Here is a 20,071-nt window from a genome sequence, read left to right as displayed (position 1 = left end):
TATTGATTTTTTTCAAAATTCTCCAAAATATTTCGGGGGGGGGGGGGTTTCGTCCCCAAAACCCCCCCCCCCGCTACTACGCCACTGAATTCTACTACCAAATACCCAAAAATGAGAACTACCTGTGGGGACAGTCATCAGTGATGGCTTCGTACAGGCTGGAAAGTATGTGCCAAAAAGATAGTTGAATACTACAGCTTCGTCAGACGAGTATTCACCATTGGCAGTTCTAATCGACCTGACACGAAAGTCTTTCGATTTTGAAAGTAACTTATTTAATCTACTAGTCTCGTTGAGACTTGAGACATTTGTGCAGAGGTTTTCTCCAACCACTTCGCTCAGAGGATCGAGGGGCATTTATGTATGTTTTGCGAACCAACTTAAATGCTTCCGACCCGTCCCTGCGCCTGCAATTCCAAGCTCTTCTACATAACTTTTTCAGTCCAAGAAGATAGGTATTTCAGTAAGGCGTGCATCTGGAAGCACGCATAACTCGAAGCAGACAAGCCTCTTCGTGTGCTGCTACTATGAGTCAGATTGTTTTATCCGCGACCTCATCCAAGTCACTTGGAAAACCTAGTCAATAAGCCCTCTTCTTAGAAGTCCCAGTTCGTAGATTTGGGATTAAGTTATGTGACGATATCTAGAGAGATGTTTAAATGATCACAGACGAAGTACTTATGATCAGATAATAACGGTTCGATCTTGTTTGGTGCCAACTCATGCGAATACCGCCAGAGCAGAGAGTTACATATAACACCTCTTTTCTGGCAACTCTTGCATGTTGGGCGATTTCCTATACTAAGTGTTTGGAGATTGGAAATAATGGAATCACCCCTACCGCTAATGAAATTAGATCGTCACCACAATCCGTTTGTGTTAAAAGTTGACGCTGTGTTTGCTATGTCTATGAATGACGATATTGATTTATTCTACGATTCAATTCAGTGCTATTATGATGAATTAACCACTAAAATTTCATAAATAAATTTGCTTGAGATATTAACGCTGGTTACTCTGGATGAATCTGTGAATAGATTTTATCACGAACTGGAATCAATATTTTAACAACTTGTGCCTAGGCCGCTCGTATAACAAACGACATTGGTGGAATACAGAGTTACGAAATCTTCGACATCATCTCAGGCAGGCTCGAAACCCCTTTTTTAGAACAAGGCGAAACCGACAAAACGTCCGTGCGGGAATCGGAACGCCAATTCGAACTCGTGAAAGCAATAAACTTTCGCTAATATGTTTTCCGAATTGAATGCAGCATATAGGACAACCCAAAGAAGTTTTGGTCTTATCTGCGTCCTCCGGTGGAATTCCAGAAAGCGTCAACTATCGAGTCAATCTTTGAAACGTGCTAAGTAATAACTCACCACCTTTGTCTAAATCGTACTTGAGTAGTTAGCCAATGTTCACTCTGAATTTGCCCGCAACAGCATTCAGGTACATATTAATCTTCGAAGGATTGACAGCTCCAATGGTCCGGGGTCGGACGGGCTCCAACCATCGTTCATCAAGAATTGCTCTTCATCAATCGCTCTCTTGCTGAGAATGTTTTCCCCACGAAGTGAAAGGAAGCTTTGATAACTTCAATCCACAATACCAGCAACGTACATGATGTCACCAATTAGAGAGGAATTTCAATCTTGAGCTGTCTCCCTAAAATCTTCGAGAGTAGGAGAGCCCGGGGCTAGTTGGCGTTGGGGTAAGTTGGCGGAACCCTCTTTGCTCCATTTCTATTAGACATAAAGCGCTGTCTCTCGTTGTGTACATCAAGTAATGTGAAATGCATTATACAATGTGTTTTTGTTGCAAAATAATTTGTTTTGTAGAAGCTGTAGGCGATATTGTGTTTTTGAGCATAATTTGTAAAATTTCTTAATTTTAAACATTTTGGTTTTCAATCTATTCCCCGAATGATTATATTTTTCGATAGTGCGCGAAAAGAGCTTTCAGTACCCGTATAGATATTATACCTATCCATACACAAAAGTAATTTTTCAAATCCTTTTTATAAAATATGCGGTTGGTGTAAGTTAGCGGTAATGCACACGGGGCATTGAATGGGTTGGGCGTAGCGTAGTTGGTAAATCGATTGCCTTGTACGCAGCGCACCTGGGTTCGAGTCCCGACCCCGCACATAGGGTTAGAAATTTTTCATACGAGATTTTTCTAACCCGAAAAGGCGAATGACCTTAAGGTTAAAACCTCTATAATCGAAATATAAAAAAGCACACAGGGCAAGTTGAGAGGTACTATTTACAGTGCAAAAACAGTCATCAAATATTTTCATTTGCTGTGGAAAAGCTAAGGCGGACTGGATTGCTGGACTGACTGACTAATTGGATCTCCTCGTACCTTGCGAACCGTAGCGCCTCGGTGCGACTTGGAACTATATTATCGGATCCTTTCCACAATACATCGGACGTGCCTCAAGGGAGTCATCTCGGACCTCTTCTTTTACACGAGTACATACTCCAATTAAGTTCGAATACTCAATGTGTTCTGCTCCGTAGAACGAGTCGCACTCATCAAGGACCTTGGTGTCATTCTCGACTGTAAGCTACGCTTTACCGCATATTACTCATCCGTTATAGCTAAAGCCTCCGCTGTACTTGTACTCATTAAACGCAACACTCGCGATTTCAATGATTGTCTAAAAACACTATACGTTGTACTGGTACGCAGTATTATAGAATATGGAGTTCTTATTTGGGCTCCGTAACAAACCCTACACATTAATCTATCGAACGGGTACAAAAGAACTTTATTAGGTTTGCCCTTCGTCGATTACCCTGGCAAAATCGTTTTCTCCATATGAAGATCGCTGTACCATAATCAATCTCCCTACGCTACGAAACAGACGAATCTTTCTGGAACGACTGTTCATTTTCGACCTGCTGACAGACAACGCTCTCCTGCGCTTCTAGCAAAACTTGACTTCAACTTTCCGGGAAGATCTTTCCGGAGAATTTATTTTTTCGGACGCTCAACACATTGCACGGCTCGAATAATCCTTTGGATGTTTGCTGTCAACTCTTTAACAGCGTTTATCGTTTGTTTGATTGTAACATTAGTAAAGAATCGTTTAAAATAAAAATAGGTTTAAATTAGTTTTCAGTCTAAGTCTGTGCGATGTAACTTTATAATCGAAGACAATACAATACAATACAATACAATATTTGTACTACTTAAGTATTCCAACAATTCGGTGCCTCTTGAATTGATATCTGAGTTGCTCCAAACTATGTGGTAAACATTTGCATCACGGTCAGGAGGGGAAGCTCATTTCTGTCACAGTATAATACAACCCTTTTAAACGCATCAGAAGGTGATGGTTCATTATGCGGATAATATGCCGAACAATAAACTTATTTCTTATTTATATTATCAACAGTCATATTGACATCCTAGTTTATTAACACACGAGAAAGACTCATCGTCGTGTTAGATGAGTTGATACAGATTTTTACATGAACACAATGGCCAAGCTGAAGCACAAGTGAACAGAACGGACCGCTGGTCATTCCCGAGCAAGGACCTTGAATCATTTAAACGATATTCTGTCGCTCATCGAACATCAGCCGCAAGTACTTTGAAATTCTAGCAGAACTGTTATTTGATTAGGGGAATTGCAGTATCTGGAAAATAAAATTTGGCTGCTATTTGAAGGATGCTTTAAACCGCTGGTTAATTGAGACAATTACAATGAGGATAACATCTTCAGAAATTATTAAAGCTATGCAACACTCAAACTCGGCTCAAATTGTACGCCTTTATTCCAATTCGATGTTAATATTGCGGTAGTTGTTTCTGCTTAAATTTCCTCTGCCCCGCTTTATGTATTCCTGTTCATGCTTCGACGATAATAATATGTTCATTTGCATGAGGTGTGTAATCAAAATTTTATAGGCGTTTAGTTAAGGATCAACAGAGGAAGCCTCAGAAAGTGGTCATTTTTGGAAACGAATAAACAGTTTTATCTCAACGTTGGAAAATCTCGAATATCAATCTGTAGTATTCTTACAACACCCCGAATATAAAAATTGATTTTCAAAAAAATTGTGTGATTGGTAGCGAAAACAACTACTTTTTTCGTACTTAATGATGTTCGCTTTTCAAGGCTTTCTCAGCTGAACCTTAATCAAGCATCATGACCAATTAGCTATGGGTGGAAGCAAAAAAATATCGATGCATTTATATACATAGTCATCTATATTAGAATGGTTGTTAAACGTGTCACAGAGAGAATTACTGAGAATTATTAATTATTCATTTTTCGATTAAATATCCTTTATTACCAAACGTCCACAAATAGCTACAGCTTTGCCCACTCAAGTGTTGTTAACGTGTTGTTCGCTAATCTGAATTGTAGCAGGGATTATTATTCTAAATTTAAGCACTAATAGCACGGTGCTACAGTGATTTTGCACTTTGCAACTGACCTAGTATAGGTTGTAAATCCCATCAAATGCAACACAAAACGATGTATGAAAAATATTGTATACCCTTAAAATTTTGATTTATGGCAAAAATTCTATTTTTCGGGACTTCTGGAACTAAAAAAATTTCTTCGAGGTTATTTTTCAACCATTTTACAGTTTTTTGGTGTTTGGTTTTGGGACAACGATATGAATACAACCATAATTTTGCGATTTTTTCATGAAAATTATGAAAATTGCTCAGAACAACAACAGTCTTATCCGTCAACCCGGGATCAGGATACAGCTCGACAAGCAATATCAATATCAATATCTATGTTTTCTGGTAATCCTGAAGATTGGCCGATCTTCTTGTCATCGTTCAATAGTACAACGACGATGTGCGTATTCAAGTTGAACGAGAACTTCATCCGGCTGCAGAAGATCCATCTGATGCACCCCGCTAACATGATGGAATAATGGCCTCTGGTGGTGAGGATAGTGTTTGGACAATCTGAAGCCATTTTATGTTCTTTGATGGCCAAGATGCATGCCGTACCATCTCTAAGGGAGGGCAAATTGGATACGATAATCAATTTCGCAGAGAATGTACCAAACTTTTGTGCAAACTCTAGACATGGCTGAATTGTCGCAACTGTACCCATGCTTACGAAGCCTGTCAATAGACTCGTATAATGAGGCACAACCTGACAAAGCTGAAACACGCCTAGGTCGGTTTGCTGCTGGCAAGCAGGGAGGGCCAATAAGATCAGCCGATCGCGGCCAAGATGAGGCTAGGATGGGCGCTATACGGAGGTTATGTCTAAAATTCAACTTTCACTTTTCGCCTCTTTTTTATAAATCTACAACACTAAACTAGCATATTCACAAAAGAAAAACATGTTTTCCATTTACAGGGGGAAAAGCACCTAAAGTAAACAATTACCTATTATGACGCAGCCTGGTGCATCATAATGTCCCAGATATTATGACGCGTCCTTATTTGGGACTTTATTACTTGGGACGCTCTGACGCAGTACCTGTGCGTCAAAATATCCGAAACAATGAGTAGGTCATATTATCCCGGACTTTATGACGCAATCCCTCTGCGTCATAACCCTAGCATCAGTGTGCGTCATAAGATCCCGGACATTATGATGCAGGACTACTTTCGGACGTTGTGACACTAGAATGATTGCGGATTTTATGACGTATATTTATTTTGGAACCTTATGACGCACCATCGTGCGTCACAATGTGCCCGACGTTACGACGCATATATTATTTTGGGACGATATGACCTGGGACATTATGACGCAGTTCTTATGAGTCACAATATCCGAACCTATACGTGCGTGTCCAGGGTATCGAGACATAAGATCCGAAATCGAATGTGCGTTATAACGTCCGGGATATTATGACGCACAAGGGGTGCGTCAAAAGATCCGAAAATGAATGTGCGTCATAAAGTCCGGGACATAATGACGCACATCCGTTTTCGGATGTTATGACGCAGCATGATGCGTCATAATGTCCCGGATGTTATGACGCACCACCCTTCGGACGTTATGACACGATGCCGTCGGAAATGTACATCAGAATGAAAGCTAGAACCAGCAGGATTGGACTTGCCGTCAACGTTTCGAAGACAGCACACATGAGAGGAATAGGTGCTAGAGACAACAATGTGAACCTCCTATCCCGAGTTCAGATTGACGGTGACGAAATCGAGATGGTCGAGGAATTCGTGTATTTGGGCTCACTGGTAACCGCCGAAAATGATACCAGCAGAGAAATTCAGAGACGGATCTTGGCGGTAAATCGTGCCTACTTTGGACTCCGGAGGACGCTCCGGTTGAACAAAATTCGCCGCCGCACGAAGTTGATTATCTACTAGACGCTGATTAGACCGGTGGTCCTCTACGGCCACGAGAACTGGACTATGCTCGTGGATGTTCAACGCGCCCTTGGAGTTTTCGAACGAAAGGTGTTGCGTACCATCTATGGTGGCGTGCAGATGGAAGACGGAACGTGGCGCAGGCGAATGAACCATGAGTTGCATCAGCTGCTGGAAGAACCCATCCATCGCGCATACCGCTAAAATAGGACGTTTACGGTGAGCTGGACAAGTCGTAAGAATGTCGGACGACGTCCCGGTGAAAATGGTTTTTGAGGGCGACCCTACAGGAACAGAAAGACGGGGCGCACAGCGAGCACGGTGGATCGACCAGGTAGAGGGCGACCTGCGGATCCTTCGAAGACTGCGAGGCTGGCGACAAGCAGCAATGGACCAAGTAGAGTGGATATGGCTTCTGCATACAGCAAGAGACAACAAGGCTCTAGCCTGCATACTAAGCCCTACTGGAGCAACAGCAGGCTCCAAAGGCCGTCCCATGAATAACGTAAGTTACGATTTCTCCGCTCTTATCTCTCCAGTTGAACCGCTGGCACTGCTAGTCTTCTTTTAGGATATCCACGTGGTGAAACATTAAATGAATATCTCCTATCAGCCCAGCTCCACGCTCTCTGAACTGAACAAGTATGGAGAATAGTGACCAGAGCTCAAGACTCTTCAGGAGGTTGAAGTTAAGAGTTTGGCCATAAGCTATGGCCACTGCATACCACACGATTCTCAGGGTTCCAAATTTGTTTGGGTTTGTTACAGGAAAGACGAGAAGGTGCCACGTACTTGTGTGTGAATAAGCGTGCTCCAGACATGAACGTTTTCTGATATATTCTTTGGCAATATAATCAGTAACCTTTCGATTAAGAACTTCGGCTAACATTGTATATTTCTCCATGAGCTTCTGTTCTGGGAGAAATGCAACCTTTAGACGATTGATTGAATTCAGGGAGTGTTTTCCGTTGGTGTCTATGATAAAGACTTTCTTCTTACGGCGCAACACCCGAAATGGTCCTATAAATGGATGTGTTAACGGTGGTTTGATTGCACATACCTTTACGAACACATGCCTGCAGTTGGCCAGTTCCTTCTGAACGAATATTGCGGGCTTCGAGTGATTTGTTGTTGGTGTTGGTCGTAGCTTGCAAGGGTTGCCTTTAGATCCACGATGAACTCAGATGCAGGCTTCTTATTGGAGCTCTCGGTCAAAAATTCACCAGGTAGATGTAGTGTGGTTGCGAGTGTTGCTTCGGCTGAGGATGCTTGTAGATCTTCCCGGATTGCAGACCGCATACCGAGGAGAATGAAGGGTAAAGATTCCGTCCATTTTGGGTTTGCGTGGCACATGATGGCTGATTTCAGCTGCCGATGAGTTCTTTCGATTTGCCCGTTGGCCTGGGGGTGATATGGCGTCGGTTTCAGGTGATTAATTCCTAGGATGATGGACAGCTCTCGAAAGAGCTCGGACTCGAACTGCCTTCCTAAGTCGGTTGTGATGTTGACTGGTACTCCAAATCTTGCGACCCAGCCATTCACGAAAGCTCGTGCAACGGTGATTGCAGTCATGTTAGGGATAGGTATGACTTCTGGCTAACGAGTGAATTTGTCAATCATGGTCAGACAATATGCGTTACCATCCGATGGTTGTAGTGGAAGTGGACCAATCAAGTCCATGTGGATGTGTGTGAACCTTTCGCTCGGCGTGTGTATTTGGATGATCGGCGACGGAACTCTTTCGGAACGAATGGACTGATTGCATCTGTTGAGACGTCACAGTACATCGATATGGTGCAAAGTGGTGATTTGAGTGTCTTCAATCTCAGTGTGGTATTTGGCAGCGGGCTTTTTTAGAAACATTTTTAGTTCTGCGTCTGATTTCTGCTGCTTTGCCATTTTGCTGAAATCAATTGGTACCTCTGTGTTGGCGATTGTGTCGATGCGATTCAGCATGTCGGCAACTTGGTTTGCCTCTCCTGGTACGTGGCGAATATCCGTCGTGTACTCGTTGATGAACGCGTCCTGATGCGTCAACTTCCAATGCGAGTTTGGCTTCGGCAGAGGGGTGCGCTAGCAACACGGTATTTGCCAGGTCCTGCTTGCATTCATCGAAGGCGGCGCTCGTGACTTCGTTCCAGACAAGTGGTGTCTGGTCGTTGCGGAAGTTTCCTGGGATCATGGCATGCAGAGTTTGTTGGACACCAGCGGCGTGAGGAATGAACCGTCTATAGAAATTTATGCTGCCCAAGAATCGTTTTAGCTGTTTGGCGACTATTGGGCGAGGGAACTGCAAAATAGCGGAAACCTTGGCCGGTTTTGGTTTGATACCATTTTCCGTGATAGAATGTCCAAAAAAGTCAACTTCTGGTTGACCGATTTGACACTTGCCGACGTTGACGGTGAGTCCGTTGTCCCGGAGGCGCTCGAATACCACTCGTAAGTGAGATTCATGTCATTTTATGTCATCCGATGCGATGCAAAGGTCGTCGATGTACGGAAATATAAAATCCAGGTCACCGAAGATGTCGTGAAGAAGTCTCTGAAGCGTTTGGCCAGCGTTTCGTAGTCCGAATGTCATAAATTTGAATTCGAATAATCCGAAAGGGGTCGTGATGGCCGTTTTGGGGATATCTTCGACTGCAACGGGGACTTGATGATACGCACGCTGTAATTCGATGCAAGAAAACATCTTTTTTCCGTACCAAATGTTCGAGACATCCTGTATGTGTGGTACATGGTAGCGATCGGGCACGGTGATAGCGTTCAGGCCTCTGTAATCACCGCAGGGACGCCATTTTCCATTGTGTTTATTAACCATATGGAGGGGACTTGCCCAGCAGCTTTTGGATGGCTGGCAAATTCCCTGTTCCATAAGTAACCTGAACTCCGCCTTGGCTTCAGTCAGCTTTTCTGTCGGTAGTCTGCGAGAGCGGCAGAAGACAGGTTGGCCAGTCGTGACGATGTGGTGAACGGTTTTCGCTTTCGTCGGGAGGTGGTTCATATTAAGGATCGTAATGTCCTGATATTCCTTGAGAAGGTCTGCAAATGGTGCGTTCACGTTCAAAGTGGTGATCATGGGTTCCGTGGCGGTCTGAATATTGTTGACTTCCAGAAGGGTAGTGTTGTCAATCAGCTTATTTCCGCGAAGATCTACGAGAAGGTTGTAGTGTCTGAGGAAATCCGCCCCGATAATAGGACCCTTGACGTCGGCGATGATAAATACCCAAACGAAAGACCGTCGGAGACCAATACCGATAGTCAGACGTCTGGTACCGTAAATGTGTATTGGGTTGCCGTTAGCAGCGAATAGTTGGTTGTATTTTTTTGGGTTTAGCTGTTCTTTTGGTGAGGGTGGGATCACTGAGATATCTGCACCGGTGTCGATTAAGTATCTGATGGATGACTGCTGATCGTGCAGATGGATTCGTTGAATGTTGACTGTTTCGTTCTGGTTTGCAGTGGGTCTGAAAATGCGTTCTGTGGTCGGCTGTACCCAGAGATTTTTCCGTCGAAAAAAATGCACGGGTTCTCTTCTTTTTGTTTTTCACATTTTTGTGCTTCAGCACCATGGCGGTAGTGAAACCAGCAAATCCATCTGCGAGGGGCACGCGATTGCGATGGCGTCGGTTGTCTTTGACTGTGATGGCGGCTCTGCGATGGCTGTCTTCTGTAGCGTTGTCTGCCACGGTTGTCACTAGACAATGCTTCATCCAAACGGCGGGAGAATGCTTCAATCCGCTGTTCTAATCTTAAAATGGACGATGCGGATTCGGTCGAATGCACGGCTGCTACTTCTCCTCTCGGGGCTTCCATAATTTTGTCTGCTACCACTGCCTGCTCATCGAGGCCAACGGCGGCGATGATCGAACAGACGGTGTTCGGTAGGGCGCGAAGCCACAAGTTGGACAATACGCTGTCGGAACAGCCTACTCCACCGAGACGACGCATCCCGGATAAAAGTACAGTCGGTTTTTGGTCACCGAGTGTCATTCCGGACAACAAGCTGGTCAGACGCTGATTTTCTGACGGACGAAAATGCGCAATGACGGCGGCTTTGATGACGTCGTATTTATCATTATTAGCGGAATTATTACACTGGGCGATCACGCTGTAAGCGTATTTAGCCCGGGATCCTAAGGCGACGATGACAGCGTTGAACCTACATTTATCGTTCTCAATCTGGTTGACGCTAAAAGCGGCTTCCAGACAGATGAACCACGTATCGATGTCATCAGGGTCGAAATCTGGATAGTTGATTTTCGCGATGACGGTGGTTTCCATTATCCGGCCAATGCGTTCCTCAGTATCACTGACGCCACTGCCAGCCATTTTGTTCTTGTCTTCACTCGTCATCACGAGAAGTTTTTTAATGTGGTTCGGTAACAACCGCGGTTTTTGATGGAAAAAACGTTGTCCGATGTGCACGGATTTATTCACTCGCGACGTTAAATACCAATGCTCGGTCGGGGTCACTAGAATATGGGGGTTTATCAATTCCCAATATTTGTTCGAACCGGACTTCGGATAACACTTATGTCGAGAAACGATGAAGCGACTATCGTCTTCGAGTGTCTATTTAATACTAGCGTTATATACATTAAATTATATACAGAATGCGTGTGCTATTTTATGAGTGTGATGTGTGACCGTATCATATGCTACCTGGGATGGTTGATCGTGTGGCTGATTGTGTCATCGGGTTAAATACGATCTAATTATGGCAATGGTGCCAGATGCGCCACAATTGTTTGACCTTTTCACCCTTTATTAGTCCAGTTAGTCCTGCAGCTTCAACCGAAACAGTAGGTCAAAAGTTAGCAAATACATGTAGTACAAGGCGTAGCTCTTTACCTGTGACAAGAACATCTTTGATTTCCTATTCAATGTTAAACTCCAAAAACTCTATAACTGAAACGTGCACGTAATATTATTTTGACAAAAGAACCGCTTTGATTTCGTCATGCCTAGGTGTGTAATGAATGCATACCTCGGCATATCATCAACCATATGCTACCCAAGCTCTCCGCTTTGATACGTGCGTTGTATCTTCCATCAGTGCGATATTTATTCATCTTCACTTTTTTACCGGTTAACCCCGTCAGTGTCATATATCGGTCGCCTTTGATGTTCGCCGTACCCGTCGCCTTCGAACGTGTGTTCTGGATCATGTACTCCGACCGACATCCATTGATCTCGACCCATTCCTTCACACCCCTCCTCCGAGCATCATGTGATGGCTTTGGGAAAAACCGTCGGAGGAAATTGCATAATCTGACTATTTTGCTTTTATATGAATAATACTTTCGCATGTGTCTTTTTGCCGGCGGGAAAATTACTGTCTTTGTAGGACAGGTTCGTTCCGGTATGGTTAGATTTTTTCTTGCACAATGAAGTTTGCATTATATTGGAATATATTGGATAGCATGTGCTTTTCAATCCTAAATCAAGTAAGATCAAACATTTCTTTGCGAATCGAGTGAAATATCAAAATTATTTTGGATCGATACCGAAACTCATCAAGCATGGAAAATTCACAGTTGGTAGCTGAAATTCCCACGAACCTCCCCAATCGAACATCTCGTCGAAAGCGTAATCATTTCTGGATTCGACACTGCGGTGGGAGTGCGTGACTTTCCAGAAGATGATAAATTCAACGATGGCACTCATCGCGGAACGTGTTTCCCTCGGGGGGCTCGAAATTATCAGCCATTGCTTGCCCTATGCTGATTCTAGACGTGCGTGGAATTTTCATCCCACCGGTACGTTTCCCAATCTGAAGACGTTTCATCAGTGCCAACCGCGCAGTGCCGATGAAAAATGGCAAAACAACACATCACGCACCACACGCTTAGATGTTCGGCATCGGCTCACTTAATCTCCTTGTCGGTGAATAAATTTGTACCGAACAAGTCCGGAAACCCGCCATACCGCGCACACACAAACACACACACGCGGGGGGAACGAGTGTTGTATTTTGGGATAACTGCCTCCGAACCAACGCCAACTCCGCCGCCCGGTCGTCGTCGGGGAAATGCGTGAACCCCGCCGTGGACCTTGTTGACGAAACCGTGCGGCGACCGACGACGTTCCCAAAGTATGAAATGATTTATGTAAATTTCCTTCCTTTCATTTTCAGCTCGTTTGCACCCCGCTTGTTGACTGGTACGAAGAGATCTGTGGAAAGTGGCGAATATTTTTTAATGATAGAAGAAAATATAATTTATATACCGAAAAGTCGGTTTGGCTTGAAATAAAACAGAAATTCGATTAGGAGGGAAGGGAACCATTTTTAATAACGTCGCGAGATTTCCAAAACAGTTCTTGGGCGATGCTTCTTTCATCTTGGAACTACCCGTACTGCTGACGACGTTGTCGTGCTTGTCCTCGATGAAAATCGCTTTGGTTATTTTGCAAAACGAATGTCGATAGCAATTTGTAAAATGTGTGATCCCACTACTCCTTTTGGCGGGGTGAACATTCCTGTTCACACTGAACGGGTGGGAGGACGGGCGCAAAAGTTTTATTGTTTTATGAGGCGATTTAACAAACTGCCTCGGCTGGGAATTATTACCCAGCGAAACGGATTTGGGAACCAGATCATTTTTCACTACTTTCCGTGACTGCTGATAATGGCTAGGAGTTTCGGCAATTTGTTAGCAATTTCAATATACGTGAATGAGCAGAGACTTCATGTGGCTGATCGGAAGCATAAAGACATTTGAATAAAACTTTTAATATTTATTTCCGAAAGTAATTTTCTTTTTTTCGAATCGAAAGATTTTTTGTGAATAATGCAATGAATCGATAGTTGCATTTTAGGATTTTTATTCAGTTCGTTTATTTGAAGCGGCCCGTTGTGGTAGTTTGAAGGTGCAACGTTTTTTATTTGCTTTTTTTTATTCTGAAAAATAATTTTTACATTTGAAATGCTTCTAGTTGGATCAACTTGACACTGCCTTTAAACTATCAATAGAAACTAATATACAATGAGACACAGTTATTAGTTTTTCTCAAATACTAAGAGGATAAACTGAATTAAAATTTAATAAGTGAGATGAGACATTTCTTACACATATCACGGTTGGATTATTCATTAGTTTGCAGAACTAATGCGAAGTAGACACCCAAATAGAGCTGCGATGAACACAGCTTTTGGTACTGCACGAATAAAACCTCGAATAAACTAAATAAATTATAGAAAATCAATAAAACGAATAAAATTTAAAACAAAATCATAAAGAAAAAATTGTTGTCAAATTCATAAAATGAGTAGAAAGATAATAAAATCAAATTATTTATGATAAGAATGTAAGAAATCAATATATCATAATAATATACCTACCTATAAAAATAATGTCACTGCATTAACCATCATTTTCCATTCCTCACACGCCCCCCCATCTCTCTCTCTCTCTCTCTCTCTCTCTCTCTCTTTCTCTCTCTGTCTCTCTTCTATCGCATCTATGTAGCTATTTCTGTATCCATTTCTATGTTGTGTGATAAGATCTTCTGCCAATCTGAAATATTTATTAATTGTAATTGCGAAAGTTTGATAAAACAAAACTATTTTTTGTCTGCTGCTACATCAACTCAACTTTAATTCAATTGTATTCAAAGCCTGTATCTACACTATAATTAAGGAAATTCATGACTATATCAGAAAAATATTTGGCTTAACTGGGTAATATGAAAGTTTGACGATGAAAATTTTCAAAAGAGACATTCCACTATTCGTATCTCTATTGAATTTTGAATGAAATATATGCTCAAAGACTGAAAGCTGAAACCAGCAGGATTGGACTTTCCATCAACGTTTCGAAGACAAAATACATGAGAGGAAGAGGTTCTAGAGACGACAATGTGAACCTCCCATCCCGAGTTCGGATTGACGGTGACGAAATCAAGATGGTCGACGAATTCATGTATTTGGGCTCACTGGTAACCGACAACAATGATAACAGCAGAGAAATTCAGAGACGGATCTTGGCGGAAAATCGTACCTACTTTGGACTCCGGAGGACGCTCCGGTCGAACAAAATTCGCCGCCGCACGAAGTTGATTATCTACAAGACGCTGATTAGATCGGTGGTCCTCTACGGCCACGAGACCTGGACTATGCTCGTGGAGGACCAATGCGCCCTTGAAGTTTTCGAACGAAAGGTGTTGCGTACCATCTATGGTGGCGTGCAGATGGAAGACGGAAAGTGGCGCAGGCGAATGAACCATTAGTTGTATCAGCTGCACATTCGTTGTATTGGTACGAACATTCATGAAAATAACGGATCAAAGATCAAAAATATCCACAAATTAGATCCAGGAAAAGAAGTCTCCCAAAGTACCCACTCTCGATGGGGGATGCAACTACAAAGTGTCTTCTAACTTATCGTCGTCCATGTCTGGGTATACTGAGTAGTTCGAACCATTTCTTTTTCACAGTATTGGTCTGTATAGGATTTATTTACCCATATTTCCTGCACGAGAATTCCGAACGAAACAATATGAAAGCTGTAAGGATGAATGGAAAGAGACTGCATTGCAATCAACGGAATGCACGGCTTTTATGCTATCGACATAACCTAGACATTTCACACTATTCACTTCAATGCAAATAAAAACTTTGAAATATCTACCTGTCTCATTCACGAATCGCATTCTCCCTGTCGTTCTCTGTTCAAGGGGCTTGAAAGCACATGTGACCTTGTCTCACTTTACTATATTCAATTGCGCGTTAAAATACTGGACCAGTACATTCTATTCTGTACATAAATCTTTTTTTCGGGAATATGTGACCAACTTCGAATTCCAAAGCAAATTGAACGTTCCAGGTTCCTGATAACTAATTAAGGGCCAACAATAAAGTAGAAACACCAGAAAATCTTAAAACGACGCCGACAAGTAAAGAAGCATGAAAACAAAAATAATAAAACCAAAAAAAAGATGGAAGCCCCAAAACACTTTCTGATGCAATGGTTCTCAAATTCGTACAATCCGGTTTATTCATTTTCTTTATTCAAAAATGTTTTTAGCTTCAAATATATGACAATTTATTTTAATTAATTATTTCATCTTTTTATTCGTTTTGTTCATCTGCGTTCATTTTACATATTTTATTCGTTTCATTCTTTGGATTCGCTCTGATCAGTTTATTCTTTTTGTGCATTTAACTCATATCATTCATTTAGCTTATTTTATTCATTGTTTTCATTGTATGCATTTTATTCATTTTTTCCAGTTTATTCATTTTAATAATCTGACTACTTTTTCAGTTTTAATCATTTTATCCAAATAATTTATTTGATTCAATTTATTTCTTTATATTAATTTATAACCTTTTACCATTGTTTAATTTTTCATTTTAATCAGTGCATTTTATTCTGCCCATTTTCTTCTTTTTATTCATTTTAAGACTTCAGCTCATTTTGTTTATTTGATTCGTTTGTTTTATTAATGCTTTTCATTTATTTTTTACTTTATTCGTTTTGTTCATACATTCTTTTTATTCATTTGATCCATTTCATTAATTTGATTCATTGTATTCATTGGGTGAATTAAATCAATTTGATTCATTTAATTCATTTGATTTATTTGATTTATTTGATTCATGTGATTCATGTGATTCATTTGATTCATTTGATTCATTTGATTCATTTGATTCATTTGATTCATTTGATTCATTTGATTCATTTGATTCATTTGATTCATTTGATTCATTTGATTCATTTGATTCATTTGATTCATTTGATTCATTTGATTCATTTGATTCATTTGATTCATTTGATTCATTTGATTCATTTGATTCATTTGATTCATTTGATTCATTTGATTCATTTGATTTATTTGATTCATTTGATTCATTTGATTCATTTGATTCATTTGATTCATTTGATTCATTTGATTCATTTCATTCATTTCATTCGAAATTCGATGAATTCGAAACACAAAAAAACAAAACTTAATTAAAATTAGGTCTTGTGCCCTTAACGCGCAAAACGGTTTAGTCCAATTTTTATTGCATAGTTCCTTCTATGTTTTTTTATTGGCCCACAAAAAAATCCAAATTTTGCTGTCTTTTTGGTCATTTGAATGAGAACCTCCCCTAAGTTTCGCTCGGACACAGCAAGGCGTGATTTTCTTGCACAGTCAATACCTAATTTATCAGATTATTGATTTGGGGCAAAACAATCGACAATATAATAGATTGGTGATCCAATCAACTTCTCAATTCTTCAATCGTTATAATAGGCGTTCTAAGCCTTTTGTTTTATTTGTAATAAAAGTTCCTAAACATTGTTTTTTTTTCTTTTTTACAGATTTATACACTTCTACAGATGTTTCAATATATCAACCGGTAAGTTTATACTACAATCAGTGCCCGGTAAGGTCAAGGCAGGTACACAAAGATTACAATTGCTGCTCTTTTGACTGGAGGGCGGGCATAGCGTAGTTGGTGGGTTCGATTCCCAACCCCGTACATAGGGTTAGAGATTTTTCCAAAAGAGATTTCACCCGAAAAGAGTCGAATGACTCTAAGGTTAAAACCTCTATAACCAAAAAAGCAAGGGACTGGAAGGTGAAGTATATTTTTCAATATTGAGAGCCATAGTACTCAAGGGAGAGCAGGGAGTTGAAGGGAGAAAGTTTAGAAAAGCGTGGAAAGGGTCATATGAGCAAGCTTAGAGTTTACCCGCGACTTAACCCTTTGTCTGCTACCGCAGGAGTCAGGAGTTTTTGGCACTAGAAATGCGAACCACCTGAGCCTACGGCATGTCCGGACAAGCGTAAAGTAACTTGTTACTTCATACTGTCGGAACTGGTAGTAAACCGCTTACATGTTATTGATGCTAGCATTCAAGTGCGACAACTGAACGTTGATAATGATAGCATCGGAATATTATATAAGAAATTATAATTACTGGAGGGCGCAAGTCGTTGGTAGCACTGCCCAATCATTACTTTACTTAAGCATACGATAGATCCACTAGTTCGGCCTTTATTACCTCGGGTATATGCATGGCAAGGTAGGATGAGAGGTAGGAGCGAGACAAAATGAACCGATCAGATACTAGCGCTTCGCACCCTCTAGTAGATTTATGCCTATTCCAATCAGGGATGTCAAAAATATAGAGTAATCCATACTTATGCAGAGATATAGATCATTTTTAGTTCAAAAATCGGAATGGAAAAAAGTCGCCATAGAATTGTATAACCGGACACACCTCAATAGCATTATCACCTCGAACAAACTCTCTATGCAAAATTTGAGCTCAATTGGATATGATAAACGGGTTGCGAAAAAAAAGGATAAATGCGCCCAAATTTTCACCTGTGATAAAACATCCAAGGTCTTTGGAATATTCACAAATCGAATTAGTATTTTAGTTACCAAATGTCTTAGAATGCCATGAAACGTCGGGATCTAGTACCATTTCGATTTTTTTTTAAAGATTTCAAGATATATGGCACTTGGAAAAACTTTGGAGTTGAGTTGAACTTTAAATTTGAAAAAGCTTTTACACATTTCCAAGACATTTGGCATACAAACAACAAAAACTACATGTCCAAACTAAAGTCTCATCTAAGCTCAAAAATTGCTCATATCCTAGAAAGGCAATATTTTTTCGAGACCACACCACATCCCAACGTTTCATGGCATTCTTTAGATTTTTTTCGATTAAGCTTAAATTTTACATACAAACTATTGTCGAAGTGCTAAAATTTTTTAGGAGCGCATTTTAAAATCAGAATGACCATAAATATTGACACTCCATCGTGTAGCTAGACCAGTACTATACTGAGAAAATTTTTAAGAGCTGCGATCTGGTTGGTGGATTGGTGGTGCGTATCATTAGATTTGAATGACCAGTTCAAGTGCCGTCATTACATTCCGGTAATGTCCCGCCCATCTTTTTGCGCGTATGCGAGTGAAATAATGGTTTTATGGGATTTTCTATCATTATGGGACTGATTTTTGGTCGTGGGCAGAATGACTGATAAATGTTTTTAAACACTCTTCGTACTAATTGCTAAGAAAATCGGTAACCTGCTAAAGATCTAGTGAAGATAATTGATCACAGTATTGCTACTATCCTCTGACTTGTCGTTCAATTTGTTATATCTGCAGCAATTTATATTGCTTGTTTCGAATTGTTTCAGTTTTTAATTTGCGGCGGACTGCATAAATAAAGTCCCCTGATAAGACTAGCTGATAGTAAGACGTTGAACAAGATTTGCCATCAAACATTCCGATTTTCCGTTCCAAAACTAGTACATTGAACTCGATCGTGTCAAAAATATTTCGCTGATAATTTCGAAAGATCCTACGTAAAAGTATAAAGCCGTGATAGATATCTCGAAAGCTCGCCCAGATAAGCTCAGGTTTATTATGCATAGGACTTTGTGCAAATGTTTTAAAATAATTCATCTGAACATTTCAACTCGACAAGATTTCAGTTATTTCAGTTAGAATTTCTATATGTTGAAGCCCCCCCCCTCCCTCTCCCCTCACTACACCCTATTGCGAAACTACATACGCCCATGAAATTGAGCTAAGGCTTTTGAATAATTCATCCAAACATACCAATGTGGTAAATGTAAAGTATATGATGTTATTTTGGTATGCTATATGAAATATCATTGCTACACCCGCAGTGTTGGCAAAAAAAATGATTTCTGGCAATAAATTCGATCTATCGAACTTTGAACAGCTATAACTTGTTGTAGAGACATTCTGGCACCATGCATCCTTCGGCAAAGTTGTTCAGCATATCCTGGACTACACTTCTATCTAATTGCTGACATACTGCAGGAAAAATTGTAGTCTATAAAATTGAAAATGCAAAAAAGTAGGTTTTCCCATACTAATTTCCATACAAATTTCAAACGCAATGCGCTACGCCGGGTCAAATCCAATCGACCCCAAATTTTGCCCAGTTGTTTGGGACCCCAAATGGAACCAAAAAAGTGCTGTGCTGAAAAAACGATCATTTTGCCCCACCCTAATATATATATATATATATATATATATATATATATATATATATATATATATATATATATATATATATATATATATATATATATATATATATATATATATATATATATATATATATATATATATATATATATATATATATATATATATATATATATATATATATATATATATATATATATATATATATATATATATATATATATATATATATATATATATATATATATATATAAAAGTCAATGTTTGTATGTATATGGTTTATGGGCTGCCAAACGGCTTAATCGATTGCCGTAAAAATTTATACATACTAGACATTTGTTATGGAGCGTGTTTATGTGCCATTGGTTGTGGATTATCTGTCTGCCAGATGGCGCTTCGAAACTAATTGTATATTGCTCCTATTTCGTTGAAAGTCGCAGCAACGCGCGACGGGTATTAGCTATTTCTATATAAAGTAATCAAATAATTTTACGTGCGACAAGCCTTTTATTAAGAACTACCACATCTATACGGCCGCTCGCAAAGTTGAGTTCGACAGTGTAGTCACCGATTCGAGTTTGTCAAGCGTGGATCTACTGAAGCACGGGGTTGGCTGTTTCAAGGACCCTTGCTGCAGTGAGCAAAGATATCAAATAGTTTTCGCACTGGACGCGACAACATGATCTGTCTCTTCAAGTTCGTGTGGGGTGACCATTGGTTGGACTGCTTTGCGTTTAATTTCGACTTTCTTGGAAGTATTGGGCT

The 20,071-nt window shown here is 40.4% G+C and overlaps 2 protein-coding genes across 2 annotated transcripts in view; one reads left to right on the top strand and one right to left on the bottom strand.

The window, feature by feature from the left end:
• The window catches only part of LOC131679094 (uncharacterized), a 236,235-nt gene that overhangs the window by 75,880 nt on the left and 140,284 nt on the right, over positions 1-20,071 (top strand). The window contains exon 3 of the mRNA XM_058959651.1: positions 16,641-16,678. The gene's annotated coding sequence lies outside the window, so the exon portion shown is untranslated. The remainder of the gene's footprint in view (positions 1-16,640; positions 16,679-20,071) is intronic.
• LOC131679647 (uncharacterized) lies at positions 7,390-7,899 on the bottom strand. Its single transcript, XM_058960380.1, has one exon. It carries the CDS (start codon positions 7,897-7,899, stop codon positions 7,390-7,392), a length of 510 nt encoding a protein of 169 aa, XP_058816363.1.

The sequence above is a fragment of the Topomyia yanbarensis genome, chromosome 2 (genome assembly GCF_030247195.1).
Source record: "Topomyia yanbarensis strain Yona2022 chromosome 2, ASM3024719v1, whole genome shotgun sequence".
NCBI lineage: Eukaryota > Metazoa > Arthropoda > Insecta > Diptera > Culicidae > Topomyia > Topomyia yanbarensis.
Note: the sequence above shows the minus strand (reverse complement) of the source record. Positions and strands in the feature narration are given on the sequence as shown.